This window comes from Nicotiana attenuata, unplaced genomic scaffold (genome assembly GCF_001879085.1).
Source record: "Nicotiana attenuata strain UT unplaced genomic scaffold, NIATTr2, whole genome shotgun sequence".
NCBI lineage: Eukaryota > Viridiplantae > Streptophyta > Magnoliopsida > Solanales > Solanaceae > Nicotiana > Nicotiana attenuata.
The window spans coordinates 38,168-55,913 of record NW_017673004.1 but is presented as its reverse complement, the minus strand read 5'-3'; the positions used below and the strand labels follow the sequence as shown (position 1 = coordinate 55,913).

At 39.0% G+C, this 17,746-nt stretch overlaps 1 protein-coding gene across 1 annotated transcript; it reads left to right on the top strand.

Annotated features, from left to right (window-relative positions):
- The first annotated feature begins 8,944 nt into the window (after positions 1-8,944).
- LOC109215157 (probable receptor-like protein kinase At4g10390) lies at positions 8,945-9,448 on the top strand. The gene is made up of 2 exons (XM_019379177.1): positions 8,945-9,010; positions 9,113-9,448. The coding sequence occupies exons 1-2, from the start codon at positions 8,945-8,947 to the stop codon at positions 9,446-9,448; spliced, it is 402 nt and encodes a 133-aa protein (XP_019234722.1).
- The last annotated feature ends 8,298 nt before the right edge of the window (positions 9,449-17,746 follow it).

Below are 17,746 nucleotides of genomic sequence, written 5' to 3'. Positions count from 1 at the left end.
CGACACAGCGTAGTAATCCTAGGTTCGCAGTAATTCTATACAGAATTCCCTCGCTTTGAATGAAATGGTTGGCTAATCTTCGAAGCGTGCACTTCTGAGTATGGGTAACAGTCTATGGATATTCTCCCTTTTTCGGGTACTTCCTGATATCGTGGAACCACGGATTTCCGTCAATCTTTTCTTCAATATGTGCACAATAAGCCGGTTGCTTATGAATTTCTATTGCGATAGGATTAATGAAATTCTTGCCTCGGTGTTGTGTCATGGAAGACAAAGTGGCAAACGCATCTGCAAACGCATTCTGGATCGGTGGAACATGTTTGAATTATATCTTTGTGAACCTCTTGATCATCTCTTATACGCAGTGCAAATATGGCAATATTTTGGTGTTCTTTGTAGCTCATTCCCCAAGAACCTGGTGCACCAAAAGATCTGAATCTCCGAATACCAGCAGCTCCTGAACGTTAATGTCAATGGCCAACCTAAGCCCCAAGATGCAAGCCTCATATTCTGCCATATTATTGGTGCATGGAAACCTGAGTTTTGCGGAGACCGAATAGTGTTGGTCGGTCTTTGATACTAAGATTGCTCCAATACCCACTCCTTTGAAGTTTTCTGCTCCGTCGAAGAACATTCTCCAACCATCATATGCCTCGGTGATATCTTCTCCTACAAATGATACCTCCTCATCGGGAAAATACATTTTCAATGGTCCGTATTCTCGGTCTACAGGATTTTCTGCAGATGATCTGCCAATGCTTGCTCTTTGACTGCCTTCTGAGTTACGTAGACAATGTCGAACCCGCTCAATAACAATTGCCACTTTGCTAACTTACACATAGGCATGGGTTTCTGAAAGATGTATCTTAGCGGGTCCATCCTTGATATGAGATATGTCGTGTATGCACAGAAATAATGCCTCAACTTCTGAGCTATCCATGTCAAAGCACAGCAGGTGCGTTCCAACAAAGAGTACCGGACTTCATAAGGCATGAATTTCTTGCTCGGATAATATATCGCCTACTCCTTTCTTCCAGTTTCATCATGTTGTCCTAGAATGCAACCAAAGGCTCCATCCAATACGGACAAATAAAGCAGTAGAGGTCTTCCTGGTTCTGGTGGGACTAGAATGGGTGGTTTAGATAGATACTCCTTGATTTTGTCGAAGGCTTTCTGGCATTCTTTAGTCGAGTTTGTTGCAGCATCTTTCCTCAGCATCCTGAAGATTGGCTCACATATCACGGTTGATTGTGCTATGAAGAGGTTGATGTAATTTAGACGCCCTAAAAAGCTCATCACATCTTTCTTATACTTCGGAGGTGGCAAGTCCTGGATAGCTTTGACTTTTAGTGGGTCTAACTCAATCCATCGGCGACTGACGATGAATCCTAACAATTTTCCAGCAAGAACTCTGAAAGCATATTTTGCAGGATTCAGTTTCAAATTATAACTTCGAAGTCGATCGAAGAATTTCTTCAGGTCTGCTATGTGATCCGAACTCCTTTTGGATTTGATGATAATGTCATCCACGTACACCTCTATTTCCTTGTGTATCATGTCGTGGAAAATGGTTTTCATGGCTCTCATGTAGGTGGCTCCAATTTTCTTCAGACCAAACAGCATCATTTTGTCACAGCATCCTCTTCATCCATCTAGATCTGATGGTATCCTGCAAAGCAATCCACAAAGGATTGGTGTTCATTCTTGGCACAATTATTAATCACTATGTATATATTGGGCAACGGGAAATCATCTCTGGAACTTGCTCTGTTTAGATCTTGGTAATCAACATATACTCTAACTTTCCCATCTTTCTTCGGAACTGGCACAATGTTGGCCAACCAAGTCGGGTATTCGACCACTCTAAGAACCTTGGCATTGATTTGCTTAGTGACCTCCTCTTTTATCTTCAAACTCATATCCGGTTTGAACTTCTGAGCTTCTACTTTACCGGTGGACACATGGGATTAGTGGGTAGCTTGTGAGCCACTATGGATATGCTTAAACCAGTCATATCATCGTAGGACCATGCAAAGATATCTTCATACTCTTTTAGGAATCTAATGTACTATTCCTTATCTGACGGTGATAGGTGAATGCTTATGCGTGTTTCCTTGCCTGTTTCGGAATCCCCTAAGGTAAACTGCCTCAGTTTCCTCAAAATTAGACTTTGGTTTATTTTCAAAGTTTTCCACTTCTCTGGCGATTTCCTCAGGTATTATATCATCTTCTAGATCCTCTGAATCACTATCCTTATATTGCGTTGTCTCATTACATGTCACAGTTGCAGGTTCATCGGGATAGGTAATAATAATGCTAAAAAGAAAATGTAAAGAATAATAATAAATATGAAAAGCAGTAATGCATTAATAAAATCTTAAAAACATCAACAAGTGCGGCTCGATGACTCGAGCAATTATTTCAAAACAAAATGCTGAAAATGTCTCAAATGCTCAAAACTATTTTTTAAAGTAATTCATGATAATTTTCCAGGCTACCTAGGAACTCGACGGGGCGGGGATGGTGCAACAGTCCAGTTCTTGACAACAGCTCCTTTCTCCACGGTCTGAATGGTAAGGTCTTCCTCCTCCTCCTCCTCAACTATTGCACTGCAGTCCATATCTTCTTCATCTAGAAATCGCATCCTTATGCCAGCTAAGACTTCATCTTCTTCAGATCCCCACATCATGTCAGCTTGATGGAACGTCTGGCGCAGAGGTGGTACCGGCTGTTCCAGTGGATAATAAGTACCACACCATGGTGGCGACCAATTCTGGTATTCTTGCCAAGTGTATTCATATCCGAGTCCAAAAGTTGTGCCATGACGCTGCGGTTGTACGGGTTTGGTGATCACTTGAAGGTTTTTGCCGAGACCTTTGCCAGGTTCATACTCTGTCCATAGCATTATGCTTTCTATCTTGTTGCTCCACTGTCGTCTTTCTCAATAGCATTGACACACTCAATGCGATGCTATGTTTCTCCACCCAGCTTCTTACTGTTTTCGATGATTGGAACGGTCTGATTGGTATAGATGGGGTTACTCCACTCCATGAACGATCACCTCTTGATGATTCCATTCAAACTTCATAGCCTGATGTAAGGTTGAATCCACTGCTCCGGTAGCATGTATCCATGGTTGTCCTAACAATAGGTTGTAAGTAGCAGATATATCTAGCACTTGGAACTCGACGTTGAACCAGGTCGGGCCCATCTGTAGACTGAGGTTGATTTCTCCGATGGTGGCTCCTTGAGATCCATCAAACGCTTTTACATTCATGCTTCCCATTCGTATCTCGTGCAGGCCTTTACCTAATCACTTCAGAGTAGTTAGTGGGCATATGTTGAGACTTGAACCCCCATCTATCAAGACCCTAGCGATGAACTTATTCTCAAATTACACCGTGATGTGTAGTGCCCTGTTCTGACTCGGTCCTTCTGGCGGTAATTCATCTTCATGAAAGGTGATTTTGTGTCTCTCCAACCCCTGCCCAACCATGTTAGCCATTTCCCCACTAGTGATATTGGTGGGTACATAAGCTTCACTCAATACTTTTATCAAAGCATTCATGTGCGTGTCAGAGTTTTGCAATAATGACAAGATAGATATCTGAGCGGGAGTTTTGTTCAAGTGGTCAACAATACAGTGTTCTCTAGCTTGTACCTTTCTCCAAAAATCATCAGTGCCCAGAGTATTCTCTTGCTTGTACCTTTCTCCAAAGATCATCAGTGCCAGTTTCAACAATAGGCGGCTTAGATGCAGCTTCCTTTCTTGTTCCTCCCAAGTTCTCAGGCGTATAGATTCTGCCAGTTCTAGTCATGCCTTGTGCTGCATCTATTTCCTTCGTTTTTGCTTTCCCTTTTTTTTTTTGCTTCCGCAACATAGTCCCATGGGATGGCATCAGACTTGTAGGATGGCATGGGAGCTACCATCACGGTGAAGGGTGTAGATACCTCAACTTCAAACAGTGCTTGGGTTTGTACCACAATTGGTGTGAGGGTGACCGGAGATGTTTTAGGATCATCTTCCTCCCGAATGAGTCCGATTGACCCCTCCGAATCCCATTCTTCGTCAGTCTCTATCACATTCACTCCCTCACCTCTATGATCCGGGAGAGGATTGTTACGAACATTTGGTCCATCTTCCTTTGCCTGTATGACCTTAGTATCGATCAGTGTCTGGATCTTGTCTTTCAATGTGCGACACTCATCAATGGTTTGACCCTTCATGCCTTAATGATAGGCACAAGTTTTGATGGGGTTGATCCACTGATATGTAGGGATTTTGATCGCTTATTTGCTCTCTTTTACTTGTGTTTTAGCTCAAAAATGCTTAAAGGTATTCCCGAAAACTAACAAAATGTGCTTACTTGCAATAATATTGGGAATGAACCAAAAAAAATTCAAGATCAACTCATAAAGGAGTCAAAAGTGCACAAGAACCAAAACAGGCAAAAAAGGGCTAGCAGTGCGGACCGCACAATTCTAGTGCGGCCGCAGAAAGAGATTCAGAGAGTATGTTTTGGCCAGCTCAGGGAGTGAGGACCGCACTCAAATTGTGCGGCCGCATCCTCTTTTATGCGAACCACAGGAGTGAAGATTCAGAGAGTTGGAAAATAAAGGAGTGCATACCGCATCACTTTTGTGCGGCCGCATAATCCTAAGTGCGGCCGCACCCACTTTTGTGCGGACCGCAGAAGCATGAAGTTTCAAGCCCAAATTCCCAAGACTGCGGACCGCAGCACTTTTGTGCCGCCGCAGAAGCCCATTGTGCGGACTGCACCAGAATTATGCGGCCGCACAACCTTCGCAGGGGCATTTTTATCAGATAATTTTATCTTAGTATAAATAGCACTTTTTGTCATTTTTAGGTTAAGTTTAGTTTGCAGAGGTGCACCTGAGCAGTTTTCTTTACTTCTTTGAGTAATATTGTATTAGATTTGCTTCTTAACATTAGATTTTCTTTGTTTAATCAGTGATTATGCATTCTATCTTAATTTCTTCTTGTATTTCTTTATTTTTCATGAGTAGCTAAATCTTTAGCTAGGGTTGTGGCTCAACCCTAGTGTGGATACTTAATGGGTATTTAATTTTCGGGCCTGTTTGTGATTGGGTTAGTGATATTTAACCTTTTATATGTTCAAATTCTAGAATTAATGGTTGCAAACATTGATTCATGCCTTTTTGACCTAGTCTTTCCTTGAGAAAGAGAGACTAGGTTTCAGAAAACTTGGCTAACAAAGAATTGGGGTGAACTCAAGAAATTGATAGCCCTAATTAAAGGGTCAAACCTAGAGATAGTAAGACCCGACTTGAGCATATATCACCTAATTTGTGCAATACTCATTTGGGCTTGAGAAAGCCAAATTGGGCAAAATCACTCAAACTACCGAGAGGTATAGAGTGAGCAATTGTGTGTGATTGCTATATCACGACCCCGATAAATAAAACTTGACCTATAGTTTACAACCTATTAGGTAGCCACCTAGGTGGAAGTCACGACCCTAGATTCCTTTATCATTTGAAAAATAACCAAAACCAAAAACAATGTCTTCTAGTTTATCACTTGCAATCATTAGTTAAAAGTAGAAATAGAAACAACCAATGGATATGTGGAAGTACAAATTGAGGCACATCACACACTTACTCTAGTTATATACCTAATCCCATATCTAACTCCTTGAGGAATCGGCCCCGACCTGTGTTGGAATTTATTATTGCTTCGACCGCCTCACTACCTAATTGTGGTGTGAGTTTGGGCGAGACCAATTTTTGGCGCCGTTGTTGGAACATCGGAGGCCTTTGAAAACCCGGCCCCCAGTTGTTGTTGTTGTTCCACCCTCCTTATTATTGCGTCCCCAATTGCCTTGATTGTTGTTATCCCAATTGCCTTGATTACTCCAATTGCCTAGATTTCCTTGATTGTTACAATTGCTTTGATTAGAATTGCCACAACTCTAATTGCCTTGGTTGTTTTGGTTGTTCCAATTACCTTGGTTCCCATGTGACCTCCATTGTTGTTGGTTTTGTCCTTGAGCATTGTTTCTTTGACCTTGATAATTGTTGACATATTGAACTTCTTCGTCTTGCTCATTGAATGAATCATCTTGATCATAACCACTATCATCTTGCAAAAATTGTTCTGGACAGCTTTGCATTTGTTGACCTTGTTGCCGTCTTTTATTTACCATCATATTCACACCTTCCATTGCATGCACTTGTTTTGGCCTTTGAACTAGTTGAAGCTGAGCCTTGGCTAATTGGTTCATGGTAGTCGTCAACTAGGCAATAGCTTGCCCATGGTCATGTAGCTCCATGTGTAGGTGAATAACATTTGGGTCACCTTGTGGTACATTGGCTCTATTTTGCCACACCGAAGAGGTATCCGCCATCTCGTCAAGAATTTCACAAGCTTCGGCATATTGCGTGTTCATGAAGTTCCCCCGGCGAGTTGGTATGTTACACCCCGTAAGTTTAACAACATTGATGTCGTTAGATACATTTAGATATGGTATTTATTTTGAGTGGAAAATTTATTGTAGAAAAATGTTTAAAAAGTATGATTTTATATAATTATTAATATTACTACTTTCGAAAATGCTTTAAATTATACACGTAATATAAGAATATTTATGAGATTTTTTTTATTGTAAAGATAGAAATTATTTTCTCACAAGAAAAGAAGGCTATCTTTTTACCATTTTAAGAATTAAGCGTGCGGAAAGTTATACTCTTTAATGAGATTAGGAAAATTATAAGTTGCGAAAATATAAGTATATTTACATAGAAATTTTAATAAAAATAATACTGTATGTATTTATTTTATGTGGTACCATATGACCATGATAGTAGGATGTATAAAGTGTATTAAAAATAAGTAAAATTTTAGGTAATTTGAAATAATTCTTAATTATGCGGGTAATTAGTTAATTATCGAGTAACGGGACATTACCTAATTACCTAATAAGTGCATAAAGATTTAACTTCCCCCACCCCACCCCCACGTGGCAGCCTTATAACATAAACTAAGTGACTCTTGCATTTTAAAAAAAAAAACGTGGCATACATCCAAGTAGTTCAAGTAAGAAAACTAGAAGCTATAAGCTAACATGAATGTTATGAGATATTGGTTTCAGTTTACTTTCGGAGGCCTCATTCAATGACATTTAATAGTGGCATAATGGCTTCACCAACACTGCCAAGGAAACGTGTTAAAGATTAGATAAAGCTGAAATTTAGCATAACCTGCAAAGACAACCCAATGTTTCCTTTTGGTCTATTCATAATTAGGTTTTTTAAGATATAGTCACTTAAATTATGTGTCATAACGAGTACATTCAATTCATTAGAAAAGCTCTAGCTTTTTTCCATAATTCAAACAACCAGACAACTTGATAGGAGAGGGTTCAATGCAAAATTTGTTCCTGCTTGTTATTCGGACAAATCTTGTTGCAGAAGCATCGTACTTTTCTTGGTCTTCCCTGTCAACTATGGGACTGCTGCAGCTTATGGGAAACGTATACAATTTGATGCTTCACTTTCTTCTCTTTGCTGTTGAACAACTCCGAACATGTATTCTCCTTTCGTTTTCTCCACTAGAACACATTTTTTATTTGGCAGAATAGCCTAATAGACACTCGTACTTGTATCATTTTGACATCATGGTCCTTACAAATATCATACGGATTCTTCCCTACTACGATTTTCCGTTACGTGTTTTCGCAAAAGAGAATCGGTTCAGGTATGTTAAGGCTATCCCTTCTTTCTTTTTGGCATGATCTATACGATACGAACGAAACGAACTAAATGCACAAATTCCATAAATTCTCTATTCATAGAAATGCTAGAGATGTGTATATTCTTATTCTCCCATGTGTCATATTATTCAATCATCTGTTCATGGGTCTCAAAAATACGTAAGTTGGTAAATTTTATTTTATGATATAAATTAGAGTCATAATGGTCTTAGACGTACCGAGAGATTTTTGTTACACCCTATAAGTTTAACAACCTTGACACCATTATATATATATATATATATGGTATATTGAGTGGAACATTTTTGTCTTAATTTATTAATTATGCACATAATATCTCAATATTAACATTTAAGTGCAAAGATTGGATCTCATCCTAACGGTGGTAACTTCCTGATATGAAAAAAAAATTATGTGTCACACATTTTTAAAATAAATTGACGTCAAACCTCTAACAATGCAAACAATAATCCTCATGATATACTATTACACCTTAACTTCACTTTACAATATTTATGAAAAGTGAATTTTTAAGTAAATTGAAATCTTATCTCAATTAAGTGATTTTTTTTTAACGAAAAAAGTTATTAATTAATAAATACTTATGAAACCAGTAAAAATTCTCAGTCTTAGAAAAAATATAATTTTATATAGTTATTAATATTACTACTATCAAATATGTTTTAAAAGTATACACATAATATGAAAAAAGTTTATGAGATTTTCTTCATTGTAAAGATATGAATTATTATTTTTTTCGCAAGAAAAGAAGGTTATCTTTTTTTTTTACCATTTTAAAAATTAAGTAGACAAAAATTTATATTCTTTATATGAGATTAAGAAAATTATAAGTTGAGAAAATATATGCATTTTTACATAGTTGTTTTAATGAAATAATAGTGTATGAATTTATTTTACATGGTACCACATAACCGTAATAGTACCGTGTATAAAGTGTATTAAAAATAAGTAAAATTCTAAATAATTCGAAATAATTCTCAATTATGCGAGTAATTGGTTAATTATCGGGTAATGGATCATTACCTAGTTAATTACTAATTAAGGAATAAGATTAAACAACTCTCCCTTAACGTGGCAGCCCCCCACATATTCTATTTGTGACTCTTAATAAAGAGTGATAGGTGGCAAGACAACATGAAAACATAGTCAATTTCTTGGATATTGTGATAATGGAGAAGAAGGGATGTTGGTCTTTGAGGATATTTCAAATGGAACTTTACAGGAGAAATTACATGGTATTGATGCTAGGAAAATGTCATGGAAAAATCGTATGGCTATAGCATTTCAACTTGCTAAAGCTATTGAATATTTACGTGATAATTGTACACTCTCTATAGTACATGGTGATAAAAGCTTCAAATGTGTTACTTGACAAGAAATTCAATTGCAAGTTATGTGATTTTGGGTCAGCAAAAATGGGATTTTCATCAACAATTTTGCCACCAAATTCGTCGACGAATCGTATGATGCTGGTTTCTCCAGGTTATACAGATCCTCACTATTTAAGAACTGGCATTGCCTCAAAAAAGAATGATATATACAGCTTTGGTATAATTATTTTGGAATTAATTTCTGGGTTTGAAGCACTTTCTTCTGATACTGGAGAAAGGTTAATATCAAAAGCTGGTAATATATTAAGGGATGCAACTAAGGTAGCAGAAATGGTGGATTGAGAAGTTTGGTAGGATGATTGTCAAGGACGGGAAAGGTCTTCCCTAAACTCCCAAATTATTTACCATGAAATGAGAATATCTCCATCTTCATGTTTAGTTTAGAGATAACTAAAGTATCAAATGTTATGGATATAATGCAGAAACAACCACCGTGCTTTAAAAGTATTGAGAAGTTTAGCCACCAAAGATGGAACATGTGGCCTAAATAATATTGCTGTAGCATGAGGATATGCGAACTTTGAAAATATAGGGGCAACCAAGCATGAAAGTATGTGTTTTCTCATCCGTAACGAGACTTCCTTGAGTCTTTTTTTTTTTTCCCCTACTTCGATCCACCGTTACGTGTTTTATCGCAATTGACGTATTCTAGAAGGACTGTCAAGAAAATCGGCTCAGGTATGTTAAGGCTATCCTTCTTTCCTTTTTGGCATGATCTATATGACACAACGAAACGAGCGAGCACGCAAGTTTCAGAAATGATTCTATGCTTAGAAGTACTAAGGTTGCCTATGTTCCTGATTCCCCATATGTCCTACTACCATATTGTCTATACACGGGTCTCATAACATTCCAAGAGATCATATTGACTTACTTCATTATGCATTACATTCATTTATATATGTGCATTTACCCATGACTCAGACGGCGTTATACGCGTATATATGTACATATAGGTATATGGAATATGGGAAAAGGTTACGACGTTATATACGCATCACCACCTGATCAGCTGGTATACGATGATGATGTTTCCCACAGTGGCTGAAATGATATGATGGGATGCCCTCAGAGGCTTGATGATGTTATTTACGTACAGACCTATGCATTATATGACAGTTATACGCATATGCATGACCTTATAAATATTTCATGATTTACAGAGCTATCCAGATTTACAGGTTGAGTCATTTACTCCACATTTTCCTCCATATTCTTTATATGTTTATTTACATGCCTTACATACTCAGTACATTATTCGTACTGACGTCCTTTTATTGGGGACGCTGCATTCATGCCTGCAGGTATAGACAATCCGTTTGACGAGCCCTCATTGTAGACGAGGTTAGCATTCAGCGAAGGATCGATAAAACTCCACCTAATTCGGTAGCAGGTCGAAGTTTGGTCGTGGTTTTGGTAGTTTTGGCGGCCAGGTAGTGTTGAATGGTAATATGTGGGTGTAGTATTATAGGCGTGGTAGGTGGTAGCAGGTTGTTAGTATCTGCGGGGTGAAGGTTGGTATGTGGGTGGAGGTATTTGGTATGTAAGAGGAGACTTAGGACCATGTGCTACCATTACGGTACGTTCTTATTTCTTCTTCGAAATACCTCCCGATTGCAAGGCTTTATTCGTGGCTTGCAGTGCCTCAAAATTGGTCACCATCACATTCTTAATCCCTTCTTCTATCCTCTCTCCTAGCTTGATGATGTCGGAGAATTTGTGATTTTCAATAACCATCAACCTTTCGTAATACTGCGGGTCTTGAGCTCTGACGAAGAACTTGTTCATTTGTTCTTCTTCAAGTGCCGGCCTTACTTTCGCGGATTCCGATCTCCAACGAGTAGCATACTCGCAAAAGGATTATGTCGGCTTCTTCTTGAGGTTCTGAATGTGGAAAACGTCTGGTGCACTTTCTGTGTTGAACTTGAATCTATCCATGAAGTCTGACACAACAATTACCCGACTAACCCACTTCTTTAGGTTCTGACTGATATACCAAGACAACACATCTCCTGTGAGGCTTCGCATGAACAGTTTAATGCGCATTTGTTCGTTTTTGCCCACTATTACAAGTTTGTCACAATACGTCCTCAAATGCACTTTCGGATCACCAGTTCCATCAACCATTTCGAACTTGGGAGGTTTGTAACCCTCCGGCAGTTCCACATCTGGCTGAATGCACAAGTAGTCATAGTTTAAACCTTCAATGCCTTTACCACCTTCGACACTCTAAACTCTGCCAGTGAGCTTCTTGAGTTCCTCCGCCATGTTCTTAACGAGAAGGTCTTTCTTGGTTGATTCAGGTATGTATAGGGTTTGTTGCAGGGTGGGGGTAAAGTTTCCATATATATTGCATTGCTTTGATGAACTTCGGGAATCTGGGCATAAGGGTGGTCATTGGTTGAGTTTTGGGGATCAGGAGTAGGTTGTGGTACGTTCTGCGGAGTGTGATAAGTAATGGTTTGCGGGTATTAAGTTGGATGATGGTGGTGTTGATGAGGAGTTGGTACTGGTGGAGGGTTAAGGTTCTGAGGAGGTGTGGGGTACTGGTGTGGTGCAGGAGGATTCGGCGGTGGGTTTTGGTTTTGTGTATTTTGTAGTGGTGTATGGTTCTGGGTAGTCGGATTTTGCTGGTAATGTCAGGGATAGTGAGAGTGAGGGAAAGGTTTGACAAATTTCGGATCTGCTCAAGTTCACTTTATAGTTCCAGGATTTTCTATTCCAGACGTAAGACCAGTGCATTCTGAGCCGGGGTACTTTAACCATCTGAAGTTTCGACATTTTCTGCCATGGTGGCGTCGTCTTTTCTGATACCACTCAAATCATCCACTTTCTCTTTTCCATTGTTTTTGCTTTTAGGATCGCTTGGTGGAGGAGGAGGTGGAGGACCTCTGGATCTAGTGTGATATGCTGACGATGCCAGTGTGCACGAACCAACCTTGGGGGATGGGAATAATCAAAAGAAAAAGTAAAAAGGTGACCAAGTTAGTAAGGGATATTGAAAGAATGCTTGCAGTATTAAACATGTTTCGCAAAGTAATGCAATAATTTGCGTCCTAATTTGGGGATCTCGTTGTGTCAGAGGTAGGCCTAAGAGACACATAGACTTGGAGAAAATCGATGCCAATAATTGTGTCATTTCATTAATGCGAAAATGAGCCAAACCTTTACTAAATCGACAATAATAATAAAGTTACTAATGGCATTTAGCCTTATGACAATCGAAATCTAAAACTAAGCTAGAAAAAAGTAAATAACATCATTTCCTAATCTACTTGGTCCCTGAAGGACCTTCTCCATGCTTGGCTCTTTTGACTCCATCAATCAGGTTCCCCAGATCGCGCATATCCAATAATAAGGAAGCCTTTGCTAGATGCCCTCCTTCACTTCCATCCATGCTTTGACAATCTGAGAGTCTCTTCCTCATCTCTCCTTCAAGCTCCATCAGCCCGTGTTCCAAGTATTCCAATCTCTCCGTTGACGTAGTGGCAATTTCCTTCCATTCTTTTATTGCCTCTATGTCCACTTTGTGATGTTCCAAATGTCTAGCTTCAGATTCGAAAACCCTTTTGCGTAGCCTCCTATACATAACCTGTGCTTCAGCAGCATCATCTATGATCCTGTCTTTCAGATTGACTCCTGGCTTAACGTCTCCTGCTATATCATCCACCAACCATGATGGATAGAAGTACACATAACCGGTATGATACCTGTCTGGCTCGATGGTTTCTCTTTCCACAATTGTCTTCTGGTTCCACATGTGTTGTGCCTCGAACTTGAATGAAATGATGTCCCCTTTGAAATCTGCCTTGTACTGGACAATATTGGAAACCCGAGGTATAACCTATTTTCTTCTGGCTTGTCTCATTACCCTTATAGGAGCATAAGGATAGATGCCTCGCAAACCAATCAGTACCAGATGAGTAGTCCCTCTTGACCTGATGATGAACTCACTACTAGGAAACCACTCAAACATCCAGTGTATCTGCTCGTCTGTCAGATTGCTGATGAAATGCACCCAGCTTACAGCATTCCTAGGTTGTGCAAACCTGTCTGGGATAAATGTCATTTTCTTTGAGAGATGGTAAGCTATGTAGTCATTCAACGGTCGTCGCAAAAGATCTTGACGATCTTCTCCTCTCTGAAAGTGTTCTAACAGCCAAACTTGCAGTAACAGATTATAACCTTCAAAGTGTCCAAATTCCTGCTTGTACCGATCTAGAGCGCGGTACATTTTAGCTAAGATCATGGGGATAATGGTATAAGTTCGTCCCTCGATGCCTTCGATCAAAGTCCTGGCAACCATGGCTTACTGGGTATGAATCCTTCCCCCTTTCATTGGAAATATTAACAACCCCAAGAAGCAGACGATGAACACATAAACCCGGCGGTGCGTCCAAGCCAAGGAAGTAATGGCGAGTTTATCATGATGAAGACGATACGACTTACTATGCTCATAACGCTCGTAAAGAAATTCAAAAGGGATGTTGTAAATATGTGATTTTTGACCCTCCCCAAGATTTTTTATATTTTAGCATGTAAATTTTTAATTTAGGCCTAATATCGCTATTTCAACTAATTTTGACTTTTTACTTTATTACAAGAAAACGAAAATTAAAAAAAATAATTTCATTAATATTTTGTAGTCATTTTAATCTTGAAAAAAATACCAAAAAATAGTATATTTTAACGGTCAGTCTATTTTAATAGTTATTTTACTTGAGTAGGATTAATTAATGAATGAGATCGTATTTTAGTCTCGTTCGCGGGGAATAAATAAAACTTGGGCTCGAGCAATTCATTTTTAGGCCTAATTTTTTGCCCTAGCCCATAATTCCCAAGCCGATAATTCCTAGGCCCATACCCCTAACCTAATTCCTACCCATATATAATAGTACTTAATGTCTAAATATAGACCTACGCCTAAAATCCATCTGATCCGCCGTTTTCTATCTTCAGCAAACGGACACACAACAATCAGTGTTTCCATAGATGGGACAAAACAAAAAATCCAAAACCATGAGCTAACCTAAAGATAGACTAACTCCTAAAGCAAAGAAAAAAGAAAAAAAGATCGGCCACTTCTCTGGAAAAGATCGAAGAAAAGAACAAAAATGAAGGACCTCATCTGACTCCCATCTTCTTCCTCGTGAGAAACGGAAATCAACAGCCATAAACACAAACGAAACCCAGCACCAAAACACTTCAAAACAGCCATTTTCCTCAATAAAAGGAGGGTTTCTGTTGAGATCGAGTTCAGTTAAAGCTCGTTCGTTGGTTGCTAGTTCCGTTCAAGTTTCCAGCGAGGTTCCAGCGCCGCTGCGTTTTCTGTTCTGGCTCAGCTAAGGTTCCTTCAGAGAGGTCCGTTGAAGTTTCCGATCTAGTTTCAGTCGAAGTTGTCAGTTTTCTCGGTTCGAGCTCATTCGTCGTTGATTTTAGATGCTGTAAATCTTAAATCAGTTTGAAAGAACTTTTGCTCAAAGCTTCATTTCCTTCACCTTATGCTATGAATTTTTATTTCTTAATGGTTGCTGCTGTTGTTATTCCTCTTTAGTTAGATATTTTCTTTTTGTGATTTGTTAAAATATTGGTTATCCAGCTATTCCCCTTTAATTGCTTTGTTTGTTCTTTAGATTTATTTAATTTATTTGAAGCTGAATTAATGCGATGCTTGTTTACTTAGGTCATCTCCAACCCTAACACCAAATTTCACACAAAAATGGTGTAACACTAAATTTACTCCAACCATTACACCATTTTTTACACCAAATCTTCTCTCTTTTATATCATATTATTATCTTCTATTTACTTTTTATTTTTTATTTCCTTCAAACAAATACTATCTTTTTTCTTTTTTCCATATTCATTATATATAATTCACATTCACCACTTATATAATCATTTATTACAAAATTATTTTAAAGNCTTTTCTTAATCTTGTCGTTTTTCTTATTCTCTTTTCAGTTCTGTTAAATGCAGATTTCAATAACATGACATGCTTGCGGACTTCATGCCCAGATCCTAAGGTACGCTGTCAGACTTCGAAATAATGAGTGAAGAGCCAGAATGAAAAGAAGATAAGTTTAAGAAATAAACAAAGAGTAGGAACAGGTGAAGGAAAATTGGTTCCAGATCGGAAAGGTCCATACTTGCAACAAGAGTACAGCCCAAAAGAGTGCGTTGTACTTGGGGCGCATCGAAGAAAATGTCCCTGAAACAACTGTCAATGCAAATGCAACCCAAAGGTACTCTGATTGATCCTCCATATAGTATTAATATTCTCCGGTTGGGATGATGAAGACTTTCATTATCGCTACTCAAATACTATCAATTCTTTGCAAACTCTTTGAGCCGGTTACTCTTCTTTGATTACCCTCTTTGGAACTTAAAAGTGTTATTGAAAAAAAATGAGATGAAAAAAAAAGAGAAGAAAAGAAAAAAATACAAAAAAGGGAAGAAAAGACAAAGAAAAAAATAAAATAAAAAAGAGACGAAAAAAAAAGAAAGAAAAAAAGGAAAGGAAAAAGAAAGAGAAAACAAAACAAAACAGAAGAAAAAAGAAAACCAAAAACAAAAGTTTCCCGAACTACGTTCGACTTGATTCCGAAAGGATACGTAGGCAGCCTCTCTCTGGGGTTCAGTCACACCAAAATAAAACTCCAAAGTCCCCCAAAAAGTGAAACTGGGGCAGATGTTATAATGGTTCGGCGATGATCCCGCCCAAAAGGTTCCAAAGTTGTAACTCAATCCAAATCCTTTTTACCCAAACCCTTCAAGTCCTTCCGATCAATCGGTGAGAATGTTCAAGGACCAAAGAATACAGTTACTTGGATCCGATACAACCAAATGAGAATAGTGAAATGAGAGAGTCTTATTGGTGAAAACCCACACGGGCACCGTGAGGCGACAGTAAGCAAAGATATTAAAATGAGAGAGTCTTGTTAGTGAAAACTTGCAAAGAGCACTATAAGGCGATGGTGAGTTAGAGAAATGAGAGAGGTCAGCTCGTGAAAACCCGCAAAGGGCGCTCCTGATCGAAAAGAAGATTCTCACAGCCATCGGCATCGACAGAGTCCTGGCAAGGTTTCTCGAATTTTGAAGCAAACTTGTGATGAATTTCTGAGAGTCGGACGGTTTACACAGATCAGACATCTAGTCCAAAAGGCATGTCATGTTCATTGAAGTCCGTATGTACTCCAGATAAGTCCTTCTTTCCTCTCCCCGAAAGGGACACCTCTCGTTTTAATTCATTGTCCTGTCCATTATTTATTTTTCTTTGAATCCTTTCGGTCTAACTCTATTCCGGAACTGAGACAAAGAAGGGATGGCAAGACTGATTTACAGGGCTTTCGTTTGACACGAGCTAATGTGCAAAAAGGCACCCAGCCTCGTCAGGGGCATCAAGTCGACCCCGACTAGCCATGGCGGCCGACACTTCGAAATCAAAACTCTTGGAAGGAGAAAATCAAATTGAAGTGCCTATAAAGGCAAATGAAGTTGAAAAGGTTGAGTCCCACGTGGACAACCATCTCGGCAAAAGTTTGAAAAGCCAAGGTACCCAAATGATCTGAAATTAAAATTGGAAGAAAGAAGCCAGAAATGAAAGGCCTACAAAGGCAAAATAAAGTTGGAAAAGGTTAAGCCCCACGCGACTAGCCGCTGCGATAAAGTTTGAGGAGCCAAAAGTTCCCCGATGCTCCAAAGTTAAAAAAAACAGCAAAGAAAAATAAACAACAAGTCAGAAGGAAAAGGCCTATAGAGGCAAAATAAAGTCGAAAAGGTTGAGTTCCACGTGACCAACTGTCATGGCAAAGTCTGAAAGCTAGAGGTTCTCTAGGGTCAGAAATGAAATCGGTCCTCAGGGAACAAGCAGTTTCAGTTGAGATCTTCACCCAAGAAGCCGGGCCGAGATCGAATGATTGAAACAATCAAGGCTACAAAACCAATCACCATTTCAAACTAACAATTGTTCTTTGTTTGAAAACATGAAACAGGTGCAATTCAAAGCAACCTTGCAAGAAGCAGATGCAGCCAAAAGAAACTGCGCAAAGGCTAAAAAATAGCTTTGCAGCAATGATCCATAAAGGGATGTCCCTTCCAAATTCTTTCCTGCATTTACTCATTCCATGAAATAAAAAAAAAGATAAGAAGAAAAATTCAAAAAAAAGTAGCTTAGGACCTCCAATCTCTATTTTTTTTACGTTTCTCCAACATAGGGTCTCCACTCCCTAGTTGAGATTTTAGACATAGGGTCTCCACTCCCTAGTCGCCTTTTGCCAACATAGGGTCTCCACTCCCTAGTTGAGATTATTTTAGACATAGGGTCTCCACTCCCTAGTCGCCTTTTGCAAACATAGGGTCTCCACTCCCTAGTTGAGATTATTTTAGACATAGGGTCTCCACTCCCTAGTCGCCTTTTGCCAACATAGGGTCTCCACTCCCTAGTTGAGATTATCTTAGACATAGGGTCTCCACTCCCTAGTCGCCTTTTGCCTACATAGGGTCTCCACTCCCTAGTTGAGATTATTTTAGACATAGGGTCTCCACTCCCTAGTCGCCTTTTGCCAACATAGGGTCTCC

What these genes read in the sequence shown, in the direction of transcription:
- LOC109215157 (XM_019379177.1), top strand. Translation starts at nt 8,945, where the DNA reads ATGGAGAAGAAGGGATGTTGGTCTTTGAGGATATTTCAAATGGAACTT. An exon ending in TTTACAGGAGAAATTACATG is followed by an intron (nt 9,011 to 9,112) that starts GTATTGATGCTA and finishes CACTCTCTATAG; the next exon opens with TACATGGTGATAAAAGCTTC.